This window comes from Colias croceus, chromosome 11, assembly GCF_905220415.1.
Source record: "Colias croceus chromosome 11, ilColCroc2.1".
NCBI classification, from domain to species: domain Eukaryota; kingdom Metazoa; phylum Arthropoda; class Insecta; order Lepidoptera; family Pieridae; genus Colias; species Colias croceus.
In genome coordinates this window covers 1344335-1356612 of record NC_059547.1, presented here as the reverse complement: position 1 = coordinate 1356612, position 12278 = coordinate 1344335, and the positions used below count along the sequence as shown (strand labels likewise).

The window sequence follows — 12278 nt, the reverse complement described above, 5'->3', positions numbered from 1 at the left end:
GTTTTTAGATTTTAATTTAACTAGGTATAGATTGAATCGTTACTTAAAACTTTATCATTCACTTAACAATATAGAAATCCTTTCACATCTACATATTGTCCTTCATAGCTATCCAGTAGCTTTGGAAAAATTATCTACGTAAATCGTCACAGACATTCTTTACTAGAATCTATATACATATAAAATATACATATATAAAAATGAAACCCGTTTTAACGGGTGGACCGATTTCGATAATACTTTTTTTAATAATATTCCTTGAAGTACGAGGATGGTTCTTATGGAGAGAAAACGTAAACATGTACCACGGGCGAAGCCGGGGCGGACGGCTAGTATATAATGCAAAGATTTTGAATGTAGCTTCGCTGAAACATTATAAAATGTGCTTTTAACATAAATCGATATGACAATTAATCTTTTAATTACACCACTTAATCCACATTTACCTGTACTCATATGAAGCAAATTCTTTCCTTTGATTTTCCTTCAAGAGTATAATAACGCGAGAAACAAGGAAAAATATAAGAGTCTTACTCTTTTATAACTTCTTTTTATTCCTATTTGGATGTAAATAATATTTTCCCTAATGCTTCATATAGTACAAAGGAAATCCAAATCCTATTTACTTATGTTATATATTCAAAAAAGTTCCTATAGCAACCACCTTGCAACCACAATATTATGCTATTTACATACATAATATCATGAAAGTTATCTAAAAAATATTGCATATTATAAAAATAAAACGATATATTATGTTTTGTAATATTGTCGTATTTTTTATTCCTTTGTAGAACGCCTTTTCATCGAATATTTTATAAAGTTAATATTAAAAAAGCTTTTCAAAAAGTTTGGTGTTACTAACCCACTTAAAGATCTCATTATGAGGTCTTGTTTCATGGCACGTAGGTACTGTTATTTATAAAAGGATTCAGGTGTAATAAAACTTGCTCTATTTTGACAACAAAAGAAAACAACACAAAAATAAAAAATAATTTATTGTACATCATAACCATCAGTCGAGAAGTAGAAAACTCCGGTCGCATTACCAGGGTTCCAGAAGCCAGCGATAGTAACTTCGTTAGCAGCACACGCGCCGTTCTTAAACAATTTATACGAGTCGCATTTCCACGCTAAGAACCAATTTGGATTACTGACCGTAGACGTCCAAATATCAATACAGGCTCTATGATTGCATTTAGCCGCTTTGGACGAATCGAATATACCAGGGATTAATGGTGTCCCACATTTGGGCTGTGCCGCACCTTTTTTATTTATAAAGAAGTCTATGTCTCCTAAAACGCTCGTTGTTCCGAGACCACCAGCGTTGCAATGGTACACTTCGACGTAATCCGCCACTCCGGCTCTAATCTGTTCTTGTATTAAACTATTAGAGAAACAAGGCCCAGCTGGATCTAACGCTGTGATTCTTGAAATCTTATTACCCGTGTTTTCATAGAAAGTTTCACCAGTATGCGCCAACATTTGTGAGCCCAAACTGTGGCCAATACAATGCATATTTTTCGGTGATATCCCTCCATTTGCTAATTCGGATAGCATGTTCCCTAACGCTTTGCCAATATAATGGATATATCTGACAGACCTTTCGTAACTCTTTACGTTGCCCTGCCTGTTATTTGTGTATGGAGAATGGTCCAGGATTATCAAATAGCTATTTGGATAGTTTCTAAACGTATCTCTCATTCGCTCTTCTGTCTTCTTGTTTATGTTCGACTTGTAACCAGCTACGAAGATGATGAATTTCCTTGTTTTGTCCAGTTCCTTTAGGGCCAGGATGCCTTTCGCTGCGTCATTGATGTGGAACGTTTCGACGTCATTGCGAGGAAAGTCGTAGAAGTAGACGTCAATTTCGCTGACGTCAAGGTTGAGCGTTCTGTCGTGGTCACCTGTAACAATGGTAATTGAGTTCAATGAGATACAATGAGGTAATGAGCGTCTCGTTACGGTGGGATGTTTTCGATAAGTATGCAAAGGCGTATAATTGTAAGGGCATTGATTACAAAATGGTCAATAGGTACTTGGGATGAAAATCATGTTTCAATTAGTTTCTAGTTTAAAATATATTTTAAGGAAACAAGGTTATATTTGAAAGATAAACATCCATTCTATTTAATTTTCATCCATTATCTGATTTAAGTTTAACAAAACAACGCTAATCAATTGATGGTTAAAGACATTTACCTAGATTCCTATTTTTTATTTCTCTAATGTAAGTATCTACTTATATATAGATATAGTAGTAATTGATTTAATTTTGTTTAAATTTGTTTTTGTTGTTCGTTTTATTGTTTCTATAAACCACAGTAAATAAAAAATACTATGAATATGTAATACATATATATAAATCAAAGTATCCTTGAATTGATATTCATCTCAACATAATATTCCTTCCATGTTTCTATTTTCTACGAGAATTTTTCCAAGAAGCTATGCCCGTGGCTATGCTTCAATAATTACAAGAACTGCATTATTTATTACTAGCTTCCGCCCGCGACTCCGTCCGCGCGGATGTCGTTCTTCGCGTGGGTGGTTTATTTCTCCATTTTGAGTCACTCTGACAAAGACATCTTATAAATATCTATTGGACCCAAATACGGCTAGGCCTATAATAATATGCAACGTGTGTTCGCGGTTCTACAGAACAACGTCTATGGATAAAACTGAAAAATTAAGATAAATTTTTTTCTTCGTATTTTTCCAGGATAAAAAGTATCCTATTTTACGCCCAGGATAATAAGGTATAATTATACCAAGTTTCATCGAAATCGAACCGTTAGTTTTCACGTGATGCCTGAACATACAGACAGACAGACAGACAGACAGACAAAAAATTTTTAATCACATATTTGGGCTTGGTATCGATCCAGTAACACCCCCTGCTATTTATTTTTTCAATATTTTCAATGTACAGAATTGACCCTTCTACAGATTTATTATATGTATAGATAGACTAGCTTTGCGCCCGCGGCATCACCTGCTTTGTATAAAACCTAATAAATTAAATACTAAAACCTTCCTCTTGAATCACTCTATCTATAAAAAACACATCAAAATCCGTTGCGTAGTTTTAAAGATTTAAGCATATAACAATAAGATATGTTGTTTGCTTAAATTACATATGGAAGTAGGGACACAGAAAGTGACTTTGTTTTATACTATGTAATGATATTCCACTTATAACCTGCATAATAATAATATAAGTTTTAGGTCATGAATCGTGACACCAGCCTGTCTGATACAGTATTTAAATATGGAAATTATATCATTTGCAATGCATTATTTCGATTATTGCAATATGCACTATTTAATAAAGGTCTTTGTCATATTGCATCTTTGTAGGTTATACTCAAACGCGATATTTATTGATTCAACTAGTGTTCTTTTAGAAGCGTGAATGGATACAAGAGTTACATAAATTAACATCTGATTGTTATTTACAAATTTTGGAAATTGGTAACTGGTAGATCTAGATAATAAAGAGAAAGTATATACTTTATACCTATATAGGTATTTATGTTTATGTGTTTGTTATTTATTGACACAAATTGAAGATATTCGCATAAAGATCTGTAGAAAAATGATTATCTTAATATACATATATAAATCTCGTGTCACAATGTTTGTCCTCAATGGACTCCTAAACCACTTAACCGATTATAATAAAATTTGCACACCATGTGCAGTTCGATCGAACTTGAGAGATAGGATAGTTTAAATCTCAAATCGTTTTAGAGAAAGCGGGCGAAGCCGCGGGCGGTAAGCTAGTTTTTATATGTATAGGTAATAGGTATTGACTGAAACTATATACTATTATGTAGCTATAAAATATAGTAGAACTATTGAGGCGTAACATTACTGAATAAAAGAACTGACGCACATACTGAATTCAAGGTCTAATTATATGTAGGTAATGGCTGATACACGCAATTTCATCTCTTTTCAGAAGGAAGATATTTTTCTCATTTTTGCGAAAATTTTACATGACATGTTCAACTCTTATTTATTATTATAATTATAATGAGCTACAGTATTCCACGATAAATTAATAATTAAATGTACAAAGATTTTAGTACCATATTTATTATGTTACTAGCTTCCGCCCGCGACTCCGTCCGCGCGGATGTCGGTCTTCGCGTGGATGGTTTATTTTGAGTACCATTTTGAGTACCTCTGACAATAACATCTTATAAATATCTATTGGACCCAATTCCCAAATACGGCTAGGCCTATAATAATACGCAACGTGTGTTCGCGGTTCTACGGAACAACGTCTATGGATAAAACTGAAAAATTAAGATTATTTTTTTTCTACGTATTTTTCCAGGATAAAAAGTATCCTATTTTACGCCCAGGATAATAAGGTATAATTATACCAAAATTCATCGAAATCGAACCGCTAGTTTTCACGTGATGCCTTCACATACAGACAGACAGACAGACAGACAGACAGACAGACAGACAAAAATTTTTTTAATCACATATTTGGGTTTGGTATCGATCCAGTAACACCCCCTGCTATTTATTTTTTCAATATTTTCAATGTACAGAATTGACCCTTCTACAGATTTATTATATTATGTATAGATGATATGTCTTGAAATTTTCTTGTTCCAGAAAATAATTTAGCATGCTCAAAGACTACGTACCTATAAAATATTGGTATCTCCTACATTTAGATACATATTACCTACATATTAATATTGATAATCGATGTTTGTGGTCCATAATAAAAAAAGGTAGAACATTAATAATTGTTAATTGTTTTAAATAACAACATATTCAGAACTAGTTCTTCCTAAAACCTTTATTTTTACCGTTTGTTGATCTAAATTATCTAAGTGATAGATGAGTCATTGCTGATTTGTTGATAAGAAAAGAGTCATTGTTTTCTTATAAAGGCCCTGTTATCTTATTACATTTGCAATAGTGAAATATCAGTGACTGATATCTGATAATTTCAACAGGTTTAAATAAAAATAAACAACGAACGCACACTGCAGAAATTTTATCGTATTGAAAAAACTTTAGAGAATCTCAATTTTGTCTACTATAATTTATAATAATATTACTTTGAACTGTGCTTTGAACGAATAATTTTAATTTTATCTCTTTTTTTATTTTGGATGGATAAATTTATAAGCGTTAGTGATGTTCCTGGGTGTATTTGAACCATTATAAGTAATAGGTCTGTACATATTGTTAACTAATCTATCGCTACAGAATTAGGTTTAATTTTTCAAATGAAACTTCTTTAGGTGCGTTGAGAGTAAAATTTCAAGGTAGCGTCATGGCCATACCTGGCATCATGGAGTAAGGCAACGATTTTGGTATATTTGAATCTTGCCTAAGAAGTTTAATTTCTGACTCGTGTGCTCGGCACACACGCTCTTTATTAATATTTAATACCTAGATGTTAGTTTAGTTAAGATATTGGGGATCCCAAAAAATCATGCCAGAAAAGCACCTTTCTTCTTCTACTACCACTAAAAAACGTAAAACTTATAAACATAGACAATTTTGTATGGGTTTAATTATTTTTTTATATAATAATATATTGTAAGGCTCTTAGTGTGACAAGGTTAATGAGATTTAAACAAGGTTACTATCGATACTGTTATAGATTTATAAATAACTTAACTAGGTATATATGTTATTTAGATATTTGGTATTATACCTATAGTATACTAGCTTCCGCCAACGACTTTGTACGTGCATCCCCGTTTTTCCCCGTTCCCGCAAGAATTTCGGGAAATCCTTTCTTAGGGGACGCCTACGTTATGACATCTACCTGCATGCCAAATTTCAGCCCGATACGTCCAGTGGTTTGGGCTGTGCGTTGATAGATCACTATATCAGTCACCTTTGAGTTTTATATATATAGATAGATTAAGGAAAACCACAGGCATAAAAATATTAGGCACATTGTTATTTACACAATAAAATAAAAACACAATGAATACGTGCTTAAATTATTAATCTATATCGATTAAACAAAAACAAACACATAGAATGAGGAAATACAAATAGTAGGTTACCTACGCAAATAAATTACTTCAAATTTGCTTCCCGTCTAGAAGGTAAATTTATTTGTTAATTAACTGTATCTTATGTGTTCATTGTTGTTCAGATTTTATTGCATTTGTCATAGGTTATGAGTTATTTACCTTTTATTACTTGATTCATACTACTAAAGAAAAATGTAATATTTACCCATATTCTAATTTCAATGCAAAAGTCGTAGATGTTTTTTAAAAGCTTTTATTTATTAAAATTATAGACCATTTATACAACTTACATTTAATCAAATTCGAATGCAGCGCCATCTGGAAGGGTCCATACTTTTCCAAATCGCCGCGTCCCCAAGCGTGTGATTTTGTAAATAAACAAAACAAAAAACAGATAAATAATTTCATTGTTACACAACTACACTCCACGGAGGTCAGATATATACTGGCATGAGATCACGAGATTATTGCCATGTGCTTCGAGCAGGAAATTAAATCTTTTATGTGTTATCTATACTTTACCTGAGTTCATTAGCGTATGGGATACGATCTATCAAACGCACTCCTTTTGATATTAATATGTACTTATTTAATTAACTTTTCAATTGTAAACTTTTCTGTTTAGGTATTATAATTAGGTATTATAAATTTAGGTATTCAGCGGATACAGGCTCTTTATTTATGTATAATAATACAAAGTTAAGATAAATGGTGTGATTTGCTAAAAATTAATACCTTAAAATAATAAAGTTTAAATGTCACCAGGATTACCAACATTAAAAACTCTACACATGATGTTTATTAAATAAATTATATATAAAAAATCATTTGCAGGACAAAATAAACTTTTTTGAAATAATAGTAGATAAACTCAATATATTATAATAGATAGGTATTATTAGTAGTCTCTGAAAAAACTGAAGATTTATAAAATATGATGTAAATTGTACTTTCATACAATATTACCTTAACAAATTTTGTATGTAATTCCAATATGCATTAGTATGGATAATTTAATGATGTAAAGAAAACCCCTATATTAATGGCGGTACGATAGATAGTAGTTAGTTACTTAAATTATAATTAAAAAGTATACGGGTATTCCTATATTAACAAACAAAGTTAAATGAAACCTCATTAAATAAATAAATAATTGATATCTTACGAGCCATTCACATATATATTTGATCAAATTTCTTTCGGGAAAGAACCTGGGACCTCCCCGATACGAGGAAAAATTAAGTCACAAAGTAGTAACGTCATTGTATATAGAGCAGTTTAATATCAAACAGTGGTCCAATCCATACTAATATTATAAATGCGAAAGTAACTCTGTCTGTCTGTCTGTTACTCTATCACGCCTTAACTACTGAACCAATTTGCATGAAATTCGGTATAGAGATATTTTGATACCCGAGAAGGGACATGGGCTACTTTTTACCTCGGGAAATAGGATAGGTTTTATCCCGGAAATCCCACGGGAACGTTTTTCTTTGACTGCGCGGGCGAAGCTGCGGGAGGAAAGCTAGTATTTCATAAATAAAGAAATATCATATAATTTAAGTACTTATATTAGAGAGGAGTCATTTTATAATAAACATTTAGACATAATAAAAGTTCAACAAAAACATTAAGACATATAAACACGTCAGCACAGCATAATACAATTGAATTCAACAAAACAACGAATAAATCACGTTTTCAAATCCATAAATGCATATTCTACAATATCAAATACATTATTAATACCATACAGCAAGTTGTCAGTCATCGTATAACTAGTTATTTCGGTCAAAACTCGTTACATAGAGTAGCCACGTCGCAAATGTTAATTTTGTAAGTTGATTGATTGATGCTGTAATCATACTGGGTGTATGTACTCTGTGACGTCATCATCATTACGTCGTATCTGATGATACTGTGTTTATGTACTAGTGCTGTTAACTTGTTTTGTCTGTTTCTTTAAGTCAAAATGATGATTTATTAAATGGTACACAGATTATTCAATCTATAGTAATATTATAAAGCTGAAGAGTTTGTTTGTTTGAACGCGCTAATCTCAGGAACTAACTGATCCGATTTGAAAAAATCTTGCGATGTTAGATAGCCCATTCATCGAGGAAGGCTGTGGGCTATATATTATCACGCTAAGAGCAACAGGATAGGAGGCACGCGAGTGAAACCGCGGAGCGCAGCTAGTATGTTATAAGTGTCACTCACAGGTGTCACTAATGGCGGCTGTACTTAGTAAAGTAAAAAAAGGTCAAGTCGAGAGGTAGAGTACTAACTATCCTACTTACTATACTAATGAAGACACCATTGTGGCTAACACCGTGGCAGTATGACAGTTACTCTACTAAAACTGGTAGAGTAGTATGCTAGTTCACTCTACCGTTTACTCTGCCCGTGAACAGCACCCATAAGTGATACTGATAGTAACATTATAATTGAGTATTTGAATAAAAAAAAATCATAATTTTTTTTATGTATTTTAAAACCTTATTATTAATAATATTGATATTTAATGCCAGAAACTCCAAAAAAATTTTTTTCAATTAATTATAAGCAATTAAAAATTGATGAAATTTAAATTAAAATCACGTGACTACAAACGCGCCATGACTGGTCACTATAGATGTGACGTCAAAATGTTTTAGTTGTATACGTTTTTCTATCAACTGCAATGTGTGAAATCTAACATTATGACGTCACACGCGTCCGGGTGACGCTTCGGGAGTTGTCGGTGTGTTTTCGGTACTGGATTCAAAGACTAATTTTTATTTTGAAATAACTTTTGAAATATTGCAAAAAAAAAATTAAAAAAATAGTTTTGTTATAAAACTAATATATAATATTTCCATTTAGCACAAAAAAAATTTTTATTCAAATACTCAATTATAGATGGATGGCTTTCCACCCGCAGGTTCGCCCGCGCAGTCAAAGAAAAACCCGCATAGTTCCCGTTCCCGTGGGATTTCCGGGATAAAGCCTATCCTATTTCCCGGGTAAAAAGTAGCCTATGTATTTTCTCGGGTATCAAAACATCTCTTAAATTTCATGCAAATTAATTCAGTAGTTAAGGCGTGATTGAGTAACAGACAGACAGACAGAGTTACTTTCGCATTTATAATATTAGTATGGATGTTGAATATATAGGCGTTAAATTATATATTATGTACAAATAATATAATTTAATTTATCCATCTGCGTAATTTCACATGTATTCTTGCTCTATGTAGAGATGCTTCGTTTTTGATCAAACAGTAATTGCTTGTACATGCTTCTAATTATAGTGATAACATAAGTAACTACTAGTGCAATTGTTATGGCTATATTATATTTTGTTCTTCTATCTGTTTCTTAAATTAAATAATCATAAGTGTAATTTACACTTTGTTTTAATTATAATGGAGAGTTTTCAGAGCTTACTCCGCAGAATCTAATTAATACTACATTGACGAATGACGACATAACATGCCTTATAGTTGGATTCATTGGTATTATATAGGTACTATTTATAAAAGAAAAAAAAAATAGAATAAAAAAGAGAGTGTGAGAGAGTGCCGTGCATATTGTTTCAGAAGTGAAACCTTTTTGGCAGGATTCAAAGATACCAAAATCGTCATCTTTAAAATTTTACTCTCAACGCGCCTAAAGAAGTTTCACTTCAAAATGCAAAAATAAGGAAACAACTCACACGGAAACAATTACTAATAAGAAATAATTAGAATTGTTATTTTGAAAAATTAGGTTAATACATTCAAAGTATGTATAACAAATCCGTATAGCGAGTTACGGTCAAGGACCTCGCGTGAGAAAATTTATATTTCAACGGATTAGTTGGTAAACAATTTTGCTTAGGATTTGTTTGAAAAATACTAACAAAAAATTGTAATAGAGTTGTTATTTAACACTTATTGTAGGTATATAAATATATGTATTCAAAAATCTGCCTTAAATACATATGATTTAAATATTTATCTATACTAATATTAGAAAGCTGAATAGTTTGTTTGTTTGAACGCGCTCATCTCGGGAACTACTTGAAAACTTGAAAAATTATTTCGGAGTTAGATAGCTTGTCTATCGAGGATGGCTATAGGTATAGGATATCTATGATCTCGCTGAGACCAAAAGGAGCGGAGCACTGCGGTTAAAACTGTGGAGCACAGCTAGTCATAGATAAAATTGTTGCTTTTCTTTATGGAAAATTTAAGATAATATTTCTATGTACTACTACATTAACGAAAAATTATAAATACAAATACTTAAGTAAATAATTAAAACTTAAAACATTACTTTAAACCGTAACAATAAAAACCTATAAAAATGGAAAAAAATACACACTTTTCAAACAGAGCGAACAATGTACAATAATTAATAATATCACAAAGCAAATACAGATTACAAAATGTCTAGCGCAAATTCGCGCCAAATGTGCATCTCAAAATGGCGGCCATTAATTACTCTGTAAACAGCGCGACATAATTGGGTTTTTGTCTGTTCGTAAATGATTCACGAGCAATCAAGTGATCATCTGTTTTTAATTAATGACTTTATTTGGTGACTATTAATGAATTATTTAACAATTAAGTAAATTGCATTCTTAATTAAAAGCGCTCAAATACTGGCGGGAAATCTGAACATTGGAAGTATTTTGAATGAAATGTCACATAATGTAGATTATTTAAATTTGCCTGATATGAGATGCAAATACAATTTTTTAATGAGATAAAGCAGGATAGACTGAAGAAAAACCCCAATTTAGTAGTCAGCTATGACTTTTGACAATTTCATTGCCGTTCTTAGATTTCTAATGGCACTTTTAATAAAAAAGATATACCTATTGAATAACTTAAAAATATATAGAGCTATGTCTTTCACACGAATACATACGCCTACACACACACACACAAAATTGTAGAATTTAGTTTACGTATTTACTCAATAATTTATTATTTTAGTTATTTGCTCTAAGTAAAGAAAAACAAAATAGTGAAGACGATATTAATATTCATTATAATAGAAGTTTACAAGTGAGGCGCTTCGAGAAAATGCTATAAAGAGATATCGATAAAATTTTATCATAGATTTTGTTCGTTAACACAGCCTTTGAAGTCGATTGAGGATAGTTACTATAAAGTTATAAGTTGCGGAGTTATAACGATCTACTATCGGGTTGCGTTGAGAGCTGTGGACGACACTATTGCTAGTGATGTTCGATTGCGATATCGATATTTTGAATTAATATTTTTTGTTTATTGCGAAGAAAAAAAATTCATTCTTATAAAGAGGTAAGTAAATTACGATATCATACATTGTTCATTGTAGATAATAAAAAAAAAAACATCTAATGTTTTCATTTTTCCTGCATTCAGGATTGAACACTTTGGTTTTTAAAAGCAGTCCGCTTTAAAATGTAGTAGACTTCTGGCTAACATTGAGAATCACCACACAAAAAAAAGGAACGAAACAGACAGTCTTTTGCATTCACAATATTAGAACACTGATTATTATGATTGTAGAATTGATAATACTTTCCTTGCTGGTTGGCTTTTACTAATGTATTCTGATTGGTTACTGTTTAATTATGTATTACTAGCGGTCCACCCCGGCTTCGCCCGTGGTACATATTTCGCAATAAAAGAACCTATGTCCTTTCTCAGGGTCTAAAGATTGTCTGTGCCAAATTTCATCAAAATCGGCGGGAAAGCATAACAGACAGACAGACAGAGTTACTTTCGAATTTATAATGTCATGTCATAGTAGGGATTACCACCCACACTACACTACCAGTCTATCTCTAAAACAACGTCAAACCCATTGCTGCCGACAGGCCCGTGAAACTTTTAATTAGTATCGTATTTCATCTCGGAACTGTTATGCTTTACAGAGTAATCTTACTTGCCAACTTGTCAAACATAATATTTGTGTTAGTACTGTGTCAATCTTGGATAGATTGTAGAGGCAGACCAGATACGTTAAAAAGAAAATTATTCAGTCGTGTTGTGTAGAATATAACTGTTTGTGAAAAATCAAAAGTGCATTTAGAAACGAGATATTTTGAAATGTTTCTTTAACATCAATTATTACTAATGCTTAAGTAAAAAGGGCACTTACATATGTGAACAACGTGTGAAAGGTAATCACTTAATTCCTTAAAAAAAGTACCAATAGGTAATGTCCAACAAGGCAAACGTATTCCTAAAATCGAAAATACCTGAAAACGACCTAACCGTAATCCCTTATTAT

The 12278-nt window shown here is 31.9% G+C and overlaps 1 protein-coding gene across 1 annotated transcript; it reads right to left on the bottom strand.

Annotated features, from left to right (window-relative positions):
* Positions 1 to 980: 980 nt before the first annotated feature.
* On the bottom strand, positions 981 to 6486 carry LOC123695750 (lipase member H-like). Its single transcript, XM_045641668.1, has 2 exons — positions 6317 to 6486; positions 981 to 1907 (listed from the first exon to the last, which is right to left on the bottom strand). The coding sequence occupies exons 1-2, from the start codon at positions 6432 to 6434 to the stop codon at positions 997 to 999; spliced, it is 1029 nt and encodes a 342-aa protein (XP_045497624.1). The 5' UTR covers positions 6435 to 6486; the 3' UTR covers positions 981 to 996.
* Between the last annotated feature and the right edge of the window lie 5792 nt (positions 6487 to 12278).

Coding starts and splice junctions, on each gene's coding strand:
- LOC123695750 (XM_045641668.1), bottom strand. CDS start 6,434: ATGAAATTATTTATCTGTTTTTTGTTTTGTTTATTTACAAAATCACAC. Junction 1,908..6,316: donor GCATTCGAATTTGATTAAAT/GTAAGTTGTATA, acceptor CCATTGTTACAG/GTGACCACGACAGAACGCTC.